The sequence below is a fragment of the Mustela erminea genome, chromosome 9, assembly GCF_009829155.1.
Source record: "Mustela erminea isolate mMusErm1 chromosome 9, mMusErm1.Pri, whole genome shotgun sequence".
NCBI lineage: Eukaryota > Metazoa > Chordata > Mammalia > Carnivora > Mustelidae > Mustela > Mustela erminea.
The window spans coordinates 36,179,320-36,195,063 of NC_045622.1; the positions used below are offsets into that span (position 1 = coordinate 36,179,320).

The window sequence follows — 15,744 nt, forward strand, 5'->3', positions numbered from 1 at the left end:
ATAGTGATGTAATGTTACCCAGCCTTTGGTAGGTGTGGTTTCAACTGAAAACCAAATTGTCCTTGGCAGTGCTATAAAAAACAGTGTTCCTATGCTCAAATTTGTACTTTCAAATATACAACCAATAAGATTTACCCAGATGCCAGTTTGTGGCTCTGCCCTGTTCAGTTTGTTTGTATGGTTCATTTGCCTACTTCATGGTTTGTCAGTGAAGTTGTATAAAAAAGTTAAATTGATGTTAACAATTTTTTATTGGAATTATTCAATGAAGAATGAGTACTTAATTTTTTTCCTTCACAGTTTTTAGTATATAAAGAAACTGTGGAGATAATTTGTAACTTCTACAGCTCATTTTTCTCTCTCAGGTGATTATAATGTCGGGTTTTGCAGATTTCCAAAACACTCTTTCCTGTTTTTCTGTCATCTGACATTCCATGTGAAAACTGACCCATAAACTTGCTCACATTCAGATCATCATTTCTAGACAAGGTTTCTGAATTTCCTTTATAGTAATTTCCTGATTAGAGTGAAAGGGACAGGGAGGGAGAGAAAGGGAGGTAGCTTAAAGTCACATGGAAAGTTACTGAGCAGTTTTAAAATAGTTTGATCAAGAGGGCGTGGAAGAAAATGGGGAACATTTTCATTGGGGAGAGAGCAAAAGTGAATTATGTTTTAGGTATAAAAGAATTATAAATTTCAGTCTGTATGGCAGGGTTTTTTCACCAGTAAGAATTTAATATGATGAATAAACTTTTCTTGACAATAAGGAAAGCATTAAATATTGTATAAAATGCTATCAAAGGACAGACCTTATATCATCTTATCTACTGATACAGCCAGAGTTCCGGAGGCAGGCAAGGATCTCTCATATCTGTGTCATGTTTTATGTATTCCAGGGGACTTCTTTCCTCCTCTCATATCTGAGAGTCCTAAGACTTTTTCTACAAAAGATATTTCCATGTTAATGCAGAAAGATCTAATGAATCATTCTGGGTTTGCTGTCTTCATTCTTCAGACCCCCTTTTAGGAAGGTAGACCCTGGCCCTGGTGTTTTTGAGTTGTCCTCTTGTTCTGTTGAATCTCTATTTCTTATTACTGAAATATCTGAAATGTACTTCTTCTGAAGTAAAAATCATCAAGTGTTACTCAAATAATTGCTTGCATTTGTATCATAAGCTTAGGGCCAAATCTGATCACTTCTTCAAGTATCAAATATTCCTCTTTATTTCTACTACCACAGAGTAATCCAGGATTTTGATATGTCTGATTATTATAATTTCATCTTTATCATATTTAGTTTTTTATACCTCCCTAACAATGTCATTTACCTCTCTCAGAGGCCTCCAGTGATTTTCCTTTACTTGACCAGTGAATTTTAAAATCCTTACTCCTCCCCTGCCCAGCCAATATTTTATTATAAGAATTCGCAAATACGCTATTGAGTTGTAGGAATTTTTTTAAAATATATTTTAGAAATTAGCCCCCTACCAGATTTACAGATATGTTCTTCCATTCAAGTAGCTGGCCCTTTCATTTTGTCGCTGGTTTCCTTTGCTGTCCAGAACTTTTTAGTTTGGTATAGTTCCATGTGTTTATTTTTGCTTTTGTTGCCTTTGGTTTTGGTATCAAATCCAAAAAACCATTGCCTAGACCAATGTCAAGGAACTTACACTCTGTGTTTTCATCTAGGAGTTTTAACTTGTTTCAGGTATTATTTTTCAAATCCTTAATGTATTTTGAGTTGATTTTTGTGTATGGTATAAGATAGGGGTCCAGTTTCAGTCTTGCACATAGCTGTCCAGTTTTCCCAGCACCATTTATTGAAGAGACTGTCCTTTCCCCATTGTATATTCTTGGCAGCTTCATTGTAATTAATTGGCCATATATATGTGGATTTATTTCCGAGCTCTGTATTCCACTGATCTTCATGTCTGTTTTTATGACAGTACCTTACTCTTTTGATTACTATGGCTTTGTAATATAGTTTGCAATCAAGAAGTGTGATCCCTCTAGCTTTGTTCTTTTTCAAGATCACTTTGGCTATTTGGGATCTTTCGTGTTTCCATGTAAATTTTAGGATTTTTTTGTTCTATTTCTGTGAAAAATGTCATTGGGATTTTGATAGTGCATTGAACCTTTCATGTTTTTAATGCCGCAGTTTACCTCTTTTTATATTGTGTATTCATGAAGAAATTATACTGGCTACAGTTATTTTTAATCTTTTTTTCCTTTAACCTTTGTAATACAGTTAAGGGTTTAATATACCATCCTGTTTCAGAATCTGTTTTCTGAATCTGATGATACTGTTACCTTTACCAGTGCGATGTATATTTTCATATGTTTTTATGTTTCTATGAGTGGTTTTTTTTTTTTTCTTTTTCATTTCAGTTTGAACAAGTCCTTTCAGCATTTTTTGCAAGGGAGACTTTGTGGTGATGAACTCCCTCCGCATTTGTTTTTCTTTTTTTTTCTTTTCTTTTCTTTTCTTTTTTTTTTTAAAGATTTTATTTATTTATTTGACAGAGAGAGATCACAGGCAGGCAGAGAGGCAGGCAGAAAGAGAGAGAAGGAAGCAGGCTCCCTGCTGAGCAGAGAGCCTTATATGGGGCTCAATCCCAGGACCCCGAGATCATGACCTGAGCCGAAGGCAGTGGCTTAACCCACTGAGCCACCAAGGCGCCCCCGCATTTGTTTTTCTGGGAAAGTCTTTATTGCTTCGTTAGTCCTGTCCTTCAGTCCTGTCCTTCTGAAGGATACCTTTGCTGGATAAAATATTCATGGCTAACAGTTTTTTTTTTTTTTTTTTCCCTTTCTGTGCTTTGAATATCTCATTTCCTTCTCTCCTGGCCAGGTTACTGCTCAAAAATCTGCTGATAGCCCAATGATGGAGGTTCCTTTGTAGACTGCAGAGTGAGAAGGGTGTGGATTTGGTGCTTGGGATGTTGAGGGTTTCTGTGGCTCAGAGGAGGGCATCCTTTAGATGAGGTTTTCCCAGTGACTCATGGGTGGGCTTCCTATTGGAGTACAGAGTGGAGAACCGCATCCCTTTCATCTCTGAAATTCTTACCTGTCTCTTTCCTGGACTCCTCCTTTCCCCTGTCACGGAGCTCTTGTTTTAATACTTTAGGTGCTGTGGAAGAGAGATGGGTTTCTCTAGCTGAGCACTGACTCACTCTTCTCCCTTTTCCCCATGGGAAGGATCCCTAACCTGTTTTTTCTCTGAGCTGTGGAACCTTGTGGGTTCCTTGTGGGGAGAGGTGGTGATGGCCAACCTCCTCTTACCCACTCTCCTGTGTCCAGATTTTTTTTCTTCCTGCCAGTGGCATGCTGGAACTTCTCCTCTAGAAACCTGGACTTCTGTGAAGGCTTTCTCATCCATGGGGATCGGCCCAAGTTAGCGTTTTCCAGGTGCTGTAGCCAAGAAGGTTTGGAGACTGTTCATAGCTTCCTACTGTTTCCATAGCCCGTACCAGGTTCTGCCTGCCTGTTACCTGCCGCGAAAGTGGGTGAGGCTCCTCCTGGGTCCCTTGATTCCAGAGCTCCTGTGGAGGCACTTGGGTTCGTGGAGAGGTGCCAAATTTTACATGTGAAGGGACAACAAAAATGAGGGCCATCTTAGGGTATGATGCCACGATATTGATATCACTCTTCTTGCTGTTTTCCTTGTAATATTAGAAATAGTAAGATGCTTGCTGTTTTGTAGCTAAATTTTCAGGAGTAAGAGAGATTTATGACATGCAGTCTCAAATATTAATACCTATCTCTTTTGGATCAGAGGGACAAAGCATCATGTGATTAGGGCCGTGGTGGAAAGAGACAGTAAAATCTTAACTTGATGCTGCTAAGAATAAGTATTTTTTCCATTTTACTAGCATCTTACAAAGCCCTTTGTGATGCAACTATCTCATTTCATATTTGCAAACCTGTAAGATAAAATCTTTCTTGATAATATAAATGATGAAACTAAGATTCAGAGAGTTTAATAGGGTGGCAGTAAGTGGATTTTTCGGGGGAAGGGCAGGAAGGTAGTTAAGATGTAAAACTTAAGTCTTTGCTATACATCACAAATTTCTTTTTTTTAAAAACTAAATTAAATTAAAAATTTTTTTGGTGTGTGTGTGTGTGTTCCGAAATTCATTGTTTATGCACTTCAACCAGTGCTCTGTGTAATACCTGCTCTCCTTAATACCCACCACCAGGTTCACCCAACGCCTCCGCCGCCCCCGCCCCCCCAGCCGCAAAACCCTCAGTTTGTTTCTCAGAGTCCACAGTCTCTCATGGTTTGTCTCCCCCTCTGATTTCCCCCAGCTCACTTCTCTTCTCCATCTCCCCATGTCCTCCGTGTTATTCCTTATGCTCCACAAGTAAGTGAAACCATATGAAAATTGACTCTCTGTGCTTGACTTATTTCACTCAGCATAATCTCCTCCAGTCCCGTCCATGTTGATACAAAAGTTGGGTATTCATCCTGTCTGATGGACGCATAATACTCCATTGTATATATGGACCATATCTTCTTTATCCATTCGTCCGTTGAAGGACATGGAAGGACATTGAAGGATATTCTTTCCATGGTTTGGCGACTGTGGCCATTGCTGCTATGAACATTGGGGTACAGATGGCCCTTCTTTTTTTCAGTACATCTGTATCTTTGGGGTAAATACCTAGTAGTGCAATGGCAGAGTCATAGGGTAGCTCTATTTTTAATTTCTAAAGGAATCTCCACACTGTTTTCCATAGTGGCTGCACCAACTTGCATTCCCACCAGCAGTGTAAGAGGGTTCCCTTTCTCTACATTCTCTCCAACACTTGTTTCCTGTCTTGTTAATTTTGGCCATTCTAACTGTGTAAGGTGGTATCTCAATGTGTTTTTTTTAAGATTTTATTTATTTATTTGACAGAGAAAGATCACAAGTAGGCAGAGAGGCAGAGAGAGAAACAGGCGGAGAGAGAGACAGGCTCCCCACTAAGCAGAGAGCCCGACGTGGGGCCCCATCCCAGGACCCTGAGACCATGACCCGAGCCGAAGGCAGAGGCTTAACCCATGGAGCCACCCAGGCGCCCCCTCAATGTGGTTTTGATTTGAATCTCCCTGATGGCTAATGATGATGAACATTTTTTCATGTGTCTGTTAGCCAGTTGTATGTCTTCTTTGGAGAAGTGTCTGTTCATGTTTTCTGTCCCATTATTTGACGTGATTATCTGTTTTTTGTGTGTTGAGTTTGAGGAGTTCTTTATAGATCTTGGATATGAGCCCTTTGTCTGTACTGTCATTTGTGAATATCTTCTCACATTCTGTGGGTTGCCTCTTTGTTTTGTTGACTGTTTCCTTGGCTGTGCAGAAGCTTTTGATCTTGATGAGGTCCCAAAAGTTCATTTTCACTTTTGTTTCCTTTGCCTTTGGAGACATATCTTGAAAGAAGTTGCTGTGGCTGATGTCGAAGAGGTTACTGCCTATGTTCTCCTTTATGATTTTGATAGATCCTGCCTCACGTTGAGGTCTTTTATTCATTTCAGGTTTTTCTTTGTGTATGGTGTAAGAGAATGGTCAAGTTTCATTCTTCTATACATAGCTGTCCAATTTTCCCAGCACCATTTATTGAAGAGACTTGTCTTTTTCCCACAGTATATTTTTCCTGCTTTGTTGAAGATTATTTGACCATAGAGTTGAGGGTCCATATCTGGGCTCTCTACTCTTTTCCACTGGTCTATGTGTCTGTTTGTGTGCCAGTACCATGCTGTCTTGGTGATCACAGCTTTGTAGTAAAGCTTGAAATCAGGCAACGTGATGCCCCCAGTTTTGTTTTTCTTTTTCAACATTTCCTTAGCAATTCAGGGTCTCTTCTGGTTCCATACAAATTTTAGAATTGTTTGTTCTTTGAAAAACTCTTTGAAAAGCTCTTTGAAAAAACTCTCAAAAGATCTTTGAAAAATACTGGTGGAATTTTGATCAGGATGGCATTGAAAGTATAGATTGCTCTAGGCAGTATAGACATTTTAACAACGTTTATTCTTCTGATCCATGAGCATGGAATGGTCTTCCATTTTTTTGTGTCTGATACTTTATACGGAAAACCCAAAAGACTCCACCCCCAACTACTAGAACTCATACAGCAATTCAGTAATGTGGCAGGATACAAAATCAATGTACAGAAATCAGTTGCTTTTGGGGCGCCTGGGTGGCTCAGAGGGTTAAGCCTCTGCCTTCGGCTCAGGTCATGATCTCAGGGTCCTGGGATCGAGCCCCGCATCAGGCTCTCTGCTCAGCAGTGAGCCTGCTTCCCCCCTCTCTTTCTGCCTGCCTCTCTGCCTACTTGTGATCTCCGTCTGTCAAATAAATAAAATCTTTAAAAATACAAAAACAAAAACAAAAAAACACACTAACAATGAAAATACAGAAAGGGAAATTAGAGAATCGATTCCATTTACTATAGAACCAAGAATCACAAGACACTTGGGAATAAGCCTAACCAAAGAGGTAAAGGATCTGTACTCAAGGAACTACAGAAAACTCATGAAAGAAATTGAAGAAGACACAATTTTCTTATATATAAATTTTAATTCCCCTTTTCAGCTTAATTATTGCCTCAGGTAATTTTTTTCTTCTTTCTAATTTATTTAAGATTTTATTCATTTATTTGACAGACAGAGATCACAAGTAGGCAAAGAGGCAGGTAGAAAGAGGAGAAAGCAGGCTGCCTGCAGAGCAGAGAGCCCAATATGGGGCTTGCTGCCAGGACCCTGAGATCATGACCTGAGCCGAAGGCATAGGCTTTAACCCACTGAGCCACCCAGGCGCCCCACCCCTTTTTTTTCTTTTTTAAAAGCAGGACATGTGGGTTATATTTTTGGTGACTTAGTATACCTGAGAATAACTTCCTGTTGCCATCAAAGGTGTCAGTGCATTTTCTTTCAAAGATCTGGTTACATTTTGTTACTGTTTTTGGAGTATAGTTGTAGGGATCAGTTGAAGCTGGCCTGATCTTGCTTTGTACACAGCTTCCCCCAGACCCCTCTCTCTTTTGGCCTGTAGCCTCATGGGTTGTCTTTTAATTCTTACAGTTCAAAAACATTTGCTACAATTCACTTACATATACCTCTGTTCATTTATTTATTTATTTTTTGGGGTGGGGGCTGGGGGCAGAGGAAGAGGTAAAGAATCTTAAGCAGATTCCATGGTTAGCCCTGATGTGGGACTCTCGATCTCACAATCCTGAGACCAGAACGTGAGCTGAAATCAAGAGTCAGATGCTTAACAGACTGAGCCACCCAGGCATCTCTGTTCATTGATTTTTATGTGGATCATAGCAAACTATTTTGATCAGCGAACTTAGAAAATCTTTATTCATTTCAAAAGCGTGTTCTTCACTTGTATCTTGGATTTTTGCTTGTATTCTGTTTTGATTTTTTTCTTTTGGGAAATAGAAGTTTTTCATTGGCTCTTTATCATCTTCATGTTTTGATTTGCCTTTTTCCTACAAATTCTTAGAACAGTTTTCATGTTTGCCCTCAACATAAATGCTGTTTTCTGATTAATCAGTTCAGTTCTTTATTATTTCCAACACAAATTTTGTTACTACATTTAAAATGTTTGTAATCATTCTTTATCTTACCCATTTTTCTTAGTATCACTGTGTCTCTCCTTATGACTTTCTGTTTTATTTCTTAGGGAATATGGTTGCTTTCCAAATAGCTTATGTTTCTGCTAATGCCTATAGATAACTCTTTTCAGAAGATTGCTTTTTTTATTGAGCCTCAGGCTGATGCCTCCTTTTCCTTGTCAAATAATCTTTTTTTGTAGACCCTGTGGTTTTTTTTCCCCTCTTCTGTCTAAGGATAGATTTGTTCATAATCAGTGTTTGCTAACAAAGGATCTGTATTGCCCTTGGCCCTGCTCTGTTCACTCTTTTGAGTTCCTTTTATATCTTCAGCTCTGAATTGAGTTGTATATCCTCTGGTGTGTGCCTATTGTTAAAACTCCGCCACCGGGGGCAGCTTTTCTGGGCAGATACTGATCTTGACTGGCTTCTCTTCCTTGCCTTGCTCTGTGACGTTCTGGTCAGAGCAAATATAAGAGAGCCTGTGGCGCTCAACATGCACGACTTGCATGTCTCTTTTCTCACTTTATAAAGCTTTACTTATGGGGATGCCTGGGTGGCTCAGTAGGTTAAGCGGCTGCCTTCGGCTCAGGTCATGATCCCAGCGTCCTGGGATCAAGTCCCACATCGGGCTCCTTGCTCTGCAGGGAACCTGCTTCTCCCTCTGCCTCTGCCTGCCACTCTGCCAGCCTGTGCTCTCTCTCTGACAATTAAATAAATAAAATCTTAAGAAAAAAAAAAAAGAAAAAGCTTTACTTATGAAGATAATGCCTCCTGTTCTATCCTGTGTTTGTGCTGGCACTGCCTTCCTCTCTGTTCCTGCATACAACACACATTTTCTGGGCTTTGCAGTTTTCTTCAGAGTGTAGAAATACAGAGAGACAGAAAAAAGTCCTGGGAAACAACAGTGTAGCAGTCACAAGAATGTATACCTGTGCAGTGCGGGAACTCCTGTGGCTTTGTAAGGGACATAATCTCTGTATTTCCAAGTCTGGTGATAGGCAAAGGGTAAAGCATTTTATTTTATTTATTTTTTAAAGATTTTATTTATTTATTTGAGAGAGAGAGAGAGAGAGAGAGCGTGAGCGCATGAGCAGGGGGAGGGGCAGAGGGAGGAGCAGACTCCCCCTGAGCAGGGATTCCGACTTGGGACTCAGTCCCTGGACCCCAGGATCATGACCTGAGCTGAAGGCAGACCCCTGACTGACTCAGCCTCCCAGGTGCCCCCAGGATAAAACATTTAAAATGATTTTTCACATGGGCAGCATGTTTGATTTTTGTTCTTTGTGTACTGTTTTAGTTGTTTTTGTGTCTTTCAATCTAATTCTGTTATTTTCATAATTAGTAGAAGTTCATACCAGATTCTAGTCATCAGTTATTAGTCTAAATTTTTATTGTGCTCAAGAGAAAACACTTATTAACTATATATTATGTGACAACACTGGTGTAAATGTATTAACTCATTTAACACTTTTGTGGAGTAGTATGATTATTACCATTTTATAGAGGCATAAAGAAGTTGAGCACTCTACCCAAGAGGACTTAGCATGTGGCATGGTCAGGATTTGAACCCAGGAAAAGTGTATATATTTGCATATTGCAAGTTTATATCCTGTTTTTCTGCATTGTCACAAGCTCATTCTTCCTCCCTCTCTCCTTCCTTCCTTCCTCCTGCTCTCTTTCTCTGACTTCCTAAATTTAGAATGCAGAAGATAAAAAATTATATGTTTGTGTATGTTTTAGTTCTTTAGGTGTTGCATTAAGGTTACTTTATGAAACAAATAATTAAGCTTTCAAAAGAATGATATTATTTGTTTAGATTGCATGTTTATTAAACAGAATTAATTTGTTCTTTGTAGTTCTTAGTTTATTGGCCTTAGGTGAACACTGGGCTCTGGCAATAGTATCTAACTATTTTGTCTAACCCTCCCTAAGCACCTAACTTAAAGTGAGGAATGACTTAATTATTGAGAAGAATTAGATTCCTTAGATTAGTACTGCCCAATATGGGCACCGCTAGAAATATGGCTGTTGATCATTTGAAATGTGGCTGCTCTAGATTGAGATACGCTATAAGTAGAAAATACACTCTGGGTTTCAAAGGCTTAGTATGAATAAAAGAATATAAAATACCTCATAAATACTTTAAAAATACTTACTACATATTGAGAAGACAATATTTTTATTTATTTATTAGATTAAATAAAATATATTAGAATCCATTTTTCCTGTTCCTTTTTACTTTTTTAATGTGACTACTAGAAAATTAAAAGTTACATATATGGGTTGTGTTATATTTCTGTTCAGTATTCAGAAGTGTCTAAGATATGATACCTCTTCTTTCAGAGTCTGGTAGCAAGGAAGCAGTTAAGCAGAGTGGTGTGGTAAGTGCTAGATAGGAGCGCATGCAGAAGAGACCTCTAACCAAGTTTGAGGGGCCTGTAGAAGGTGACCTTTAAAACAGCAGTGGTGTTTTCCTTCCTTTTTACCTTCTTTTGAAGTCTCTAAATCCACTTTTTGGATTGAAGGAAGTAAGAATCAAAAGCTACTTTAAAAAGTGAGCATCTTTTTTTCTAGTGGTATTGGTTCTCAGTCTAATGAAATGAGTCAGGGTTGAAGCAGAAGGCCTGAGGGTGCACAGAGACCACTGTTCCTCCCTCCGCCAGAACTGGCTTAGACAACCAAATTGATGCTGGTGTCCTTTGCTAAGTATGGAACACAGGTCGATTTGAGATCTGTTGAGTTCACAGAGTCCGGGGGACATCTGGTTGGGGAGGAATATTAGCAGTGGGATGAGTGGAACTTAGAGTCCAAGAAAAATCTTGGCTGACAGTATAGATTGAAGTTAGGTGAAGTCACAGATAGGGTATGAGATATCAGCAAGTGAGTAAAGTGAGGTACAGACAAAGCTCTAGGGAATGAGGAAGGTTGAGGAAAGGGAATAAAGGTCATTGAAAAAGAATGGTGAGAGAAGGAAGAGTTTGACAGGACAGTATGCTTTCAAGAAGCAGGCAAGTGTAGATAGTGTCAAATGTAGTTAAGAGATAAAAATAAAGACTGAGAAATGTTCATTATCTTTAGTAATGAGTAGGTGATTGGGAAGAAAGTAGGTTCCCTGGAAGGATTGGGTTAGGAAGCAAAGCCAGATTGCAGAACGTTGAAGAATTAATGGGAACTAAAAAATCTGGAGACAGTGAAGATTATTGTTTGGTAGTGAAAGAGGAAGAGGTGGGGAGGCTCGTGGTAGCTAGGATGACATATTTATATTTAGTTTATGACAACGTGTTTGTGTGCGTGTGTGTGCGTGTGTGTGTGTGTGTGTTTGGGTTGTGAATCTATTATACAGATACATGTTTCTGTATCTATCCATTCTTGGAATCCAGTATAGTGTTGATCGTGATTTTAATCTATTTAAGATCTCTCTTCAACAAGATACTTTATTACCATCATTTCCAAATTCTCTAAACATTAAATCTATGTAAGAGCCTGATTTTATCTGGGTTTAAATGCACTAAGGCCCCTGGGCATGGCTTAATGGAAGAAACATGGACTTTGCAGTCCACTAAACTATAATTCATATCTAGATTCTGACTTGTTACTGTGTGATCTTGAACAAGTTAATTGTCACATCTGACTTGTTTTTCTTCATTTAGGAAATGAGGATAATAACAGGTATCTACCCGTTATGGGGCTGTTGTAGAATTCACTGAGAAAAATGTCAAGTGTTTTGTACAGCACGTTACACGAAGTAGGCACTCAGTCAATGCTGGGTAGAAAAACTGCAGCTTCACATGTTATACATGCCAACATCACAATCTCTATAACTTAATTTAAAGTAGTATGTGTGATATAATGTTGTAACTTTAAATAAGAGCAAGTATGCTCAATTGAAATTGGAGTGAAAAAGTAGCCTTTGAATAAAACATGTTTCTTTTCTTGTTCCCTCCTCCCCTTTCCAATCCAGGTCCTGAGGGAATCTAACAAATTAGCAGAAATGGAAGAACCACCCTTGCTTCCAGGAGAAAATATTAAAGACATGGGTCTGTAATGGTATTTTTTGTTGAATTTCCTTCTCTTTTCTGAGTGCACAGACTATTCAGTACTCTCAGTGTAGAGAGAACAGGTTCATTGTCCAAGACACCTCCTGTCTGGCAGCACTCATTACTGCCACCCTTCCCAATATCTGGTGTGGCTCCTAGGCCTAGACCCATTACACCTGCTGGTTTCGTAGTTGGACTATAGGGTAACATGCAGATTGAGTTATATTCTGCTTCTTTTCTGGTTTGCTCTACACTCATTGAAAGTAGGGGCCTTTTTTTTTTTTTTTTAACTCTTGCTGAATTTTCAAGAGTATTTCATTATTTTGAATGACTGCAGTAAGAAATTGGTTTGCCTAGGTAAAACATTGGATTGTTGCTTTGTACAAGTGATTTTTCTTAAAACACATTCTTTCTTTCTGTTTCCTTTATTTTATCTGTTCTGAATAAACTCATGTCAGTTTTTGGATGAAGGTATTTCATCTCCATTGCAACGCAAGCTGTTTGCATGTAGGTGCTTTTCTTCTGCAGCCTAAAGAACTAAGCAGTAACTGATTGTATGGACTTTTTTTTTGTTGTTCTTATGCTTTTACTTCATTAAATCTGTATGGTGATCTAAAAAATACCATAGCTTTTGAGGAATGAAGTAATGTGTTAGGAGAACAAATGGCTTCTTAGCCAGAGAAACAGCACCTTTCATTTTATTGTCAATTTACAACATGGGGTGGAAGAGGAACCAGGGAGGGAAATTGAGGAGTGAAGAGAGTGTGATTAACGGTGTGAGCTAGAGAGAGCCAGGCTGTGTACTTACCTTTGTCCAGGTAGGTCCTTTACTTCTCCCCTTCTGTATTTTGGATTCAGTTCTTCCTGTGCACTGGGCGCCATCTCACCATCTCTGCCTATCTAGTGGACACCTGCCATGGGGGCACAACTCACACGCCTCTCCGTTCCTTGAACTTTCCTCATCCCACAGCAGAACGGACTTCCCCTTCATTGTATTACTTAGTATATATTTTTATGTCTCTTTCTGTACAGATTGCATGCTCTCATCTATTACATTTGTTTGTATATATTTTATATCCTTACAGACAGGTATTTTCAAGGTCATTTTAGTCTATCTCACCGAAAATATGGCTTCTTCCCCTTTGAACTCAGTGAAAATTTGAGAGGGTTAGTAAATCTAAGCTCTTTTGGTACCACCAGGCAGTATCAGTATTCTAAAATTTAGAGGACTACCTAATATATTAAATATTCTGGTTGAAAATTATCTGTCTAGACTTGATTATATGCAAAAATGACATTGAATGTAAAGTGTAAGGCTAGAATAACCTTGAATATGTTAATTCCTCTAGAAGAGTCATTTGATTTTTAGTTGGCCTAATGTAAATCTTCAGTATAGTTTTTTAAGTTAGAGTAGTGTTAGGAACATCAATGGCATGCTTTAAGCAAGTAACAGTCTCAAATATTGTGGTCTGGGTATATCAGAAATAGAGATAGCCCCAGACTATACAGTATTTCAACCTTTAACACAGGAGTCAGATGGTGCTATGTTAGTGGCTTAGCTTTGCATGACATGATGGAAAGAGATTTGGAATTTGTAGTCAGAGGATCTGCTTTCAAGTCTTAATCTTAGCAGTTCCTGGTTCTGAAATATTAGGCTTTCGTTATACTTCTCTCAGCCCTGGTATTCTCATTTAAAATTTATAGGTGTAATTATAAATCTTATATAGGTTTGTTATGAAGGTTAAAGGAAGTACTCAGGTGAAAAATACTTTATAAACTCTGCAGTGCAAGGGCATCAGTGCTGGGTGTTCCTACTGTCATTTGCTCTGGTGTGGTTCCGGTCATAATCTCTCATCTATTTGGTGCAAATCCTGCTAAGTACAAATTGTTTCTTCAGCGTGATTTAGCTACTACCAAACTGAGAAGGAAGGATAAAGGGGACAGAACAAATGATCAGTGATAATAGTAACATAGATATAAACTCTTTTGTATTATAGTACTTTCATGAATATTATCTCATAATTTTAGAATAAAAGGTAAGATGTAACAAAAACATGGGGCTAAGAGGGATATACCTTGAGGCAGCTTATAGAACAATGAGGTTGATTTTCTTGTGTAAGTAAGAAAACTGGCTCTGGAAAGAATCCAGAAATGTTTTAGTAACATTGAATAAAGCCTTTCTACTTGAGGTAAAAATTTATAAGAGCAAGAAAGTATATGCAAGGCAAGTTTGTGTATCTTTCCATATGATGAGTTTATTTAATTTTAAAAGTGCCCCTCTAAATGAAACATGCATTGAAGACAACAATTTAAAAAATGTAGCTCATACTTGAACATTCCTGAGGGAACTACTTTGAAGGTTAGAAATGTTTGTTGTAAGATCAGTCTCATTTCAGATTCCATAACAAAATGTTCAGTCCTTCAGAGTAGTGAGTAAAAAGCAAAGTCAGGAAGTTGTAATACCTTATTAAATGTATCTTATGTCCCTGCATTTTCCCAGAAGTCCTTTGGAAAGTTCTTTGCAATTTGTTGCTTCTAGTTGTGCCTTACTTTCTGGAGTGATGAAGATATTCCTTTACTTGCTCATTTGCTGCTATAATGACATACCAGGGATTTATGAATATTTTAAGATGTAAAAAAGTTTGTAGTGGGCATTATGAACTCTACCATATTAAATACTATTTTGAGCTAGTGGTAGCTGAGTTATCCTGCTTAATTAATGAATGTTTTAAAAAGCATTATACTGTGTAGATCCATTATTTATCATTTAATAAAACAATGCTTGTGATTGTTTCTTTCCAAAATTCGACATCAGTTGCTTGATCAGGAATATAATATCCTCTTATTTTACTATTATCTTTCAAAGAGATAATGTTTCATATACATTGCATTTCTCCTACAGTACTTTCCCCATAAGTATAATCAGGTCAGGAGTTTCTCTTCTATATTTCTGATATATTTTTAGAGAAATGTTGATACATTAGACTGACCAGAAGACAACCAGCAGATCGATGAGGTGACCTGGAAACTGTGCTGACTGTGACTGTGGCTTGAGACATCTGCAGTTATTAACTGAATCACTACTACCCTTCCATCCACTACTCTAGCTTCCGCACGTATTTTATCCAGCAGGGATAGAGGCTAGCCTTGTCTCCTGTCAGAGGGTAGGGGTCATCTCTACCTCTTCAGTCCCTCCCAGATTTCTGCATGGTTAGAAGCCTGGATTTGGCTTCTGGGTTCTGTTGGAACACTGATTCTGTCATTTTGGAATATAGGTTAGAACAGCAGTCAGAATTTTAGTAAATTTCACTTCTGAAAAGATGAGAGTGCAGTTTTTAATAGTGCATGTTGTATAGTAAATTGTGGACTCTTTGCTTTTGCAGCCAAAGATGTAACTTATATATGTCCATTCACTGGTGCTGTCCGAGGAACTCTGACTGTCACGAATTACAGGTTATATTTTAAAAGCATGGAACGGGTAAGACTTGTTGGATTAGATTTTTATATGTACATCTGTATGTTCTTTGCAGTTTTGTTCATTTTTTTATCATTTTTAATTAAGGCATTTCTAATTAAAATAATTGTACAGTATCGATTGCTTAGTTTTAATTGTTTTTTTTTTTTTTTCTTTCCTTCCCTTAGGATCCCCCATTTGTTTTAGATGCCTCTCTTGGTGTGATAAGTAGAGTAGAAAAAATTGGTGGTGCTTCTAGTCGAGGTGAAAATTCTTATGGACTAGAAACTGTGTGTAAGGTAAATGTTATACTTACACAATTTTATTTGGTTTGAAAAGCTTTCTTTTTTAATTTTATTTATTTATTTGACAGACAGAGATCACAAGTAGGCAGAGAGGCAGGCAGAGAGAGAGGAGGAAGCAGGCTCCCTGCCTAGCAGAGAGCCCAATGCGGTGCTCGATCCCAGGACACTGGGATCATGACCTGAGCTGAAGGCAGAGGCTTTAACCCACTGAGCCACCCAGGCACCCCTTTGAAAAGCTTTCTATTAAATAGAGCCTATGTGCCCAAACTGGTTTCCAAACTGTAAAGTACATTTCATGCTGTAACATCATTCTAGAAGACAACAACAACATTTAAGAGTAATAATAG

The 15,744-nt window shown here is 38.3% G+C and overlaps 1 protein-coding gene across 3 annotated transcripts in view; it reads left to right on the forward strand.

Annotated features, from left to right (window-relative positions):
* The window catches only part of MTMR2 (myotubularin related protein 2), a 123,374-nt gene that overhangs the window by 57,996 nt on the left and 49,634 nt on the right, over window positions 1-15,744 (forward strand). For all 3 annotated transcript variants that reach the window (XM_032360397.1, XM_032360398.1, XM_032360399.1), the window contains 3 exons: window positions 11,563-11,638; window positions 15,022-15,116; window positions 15,281-15,391. In XM_032360397.1, coding sequence (XP_032216288.1) covers window positions 11,563-11,638; window positions 15,022-15,116; window positions 15,281-15,391 — 282 coding nt within the window. The remainder of the gene's footprint in view (window positions 1-11,562; window positions 11,639-15,021; window positions 15,117-15,280; window positions 15,392-15,744) is intronic.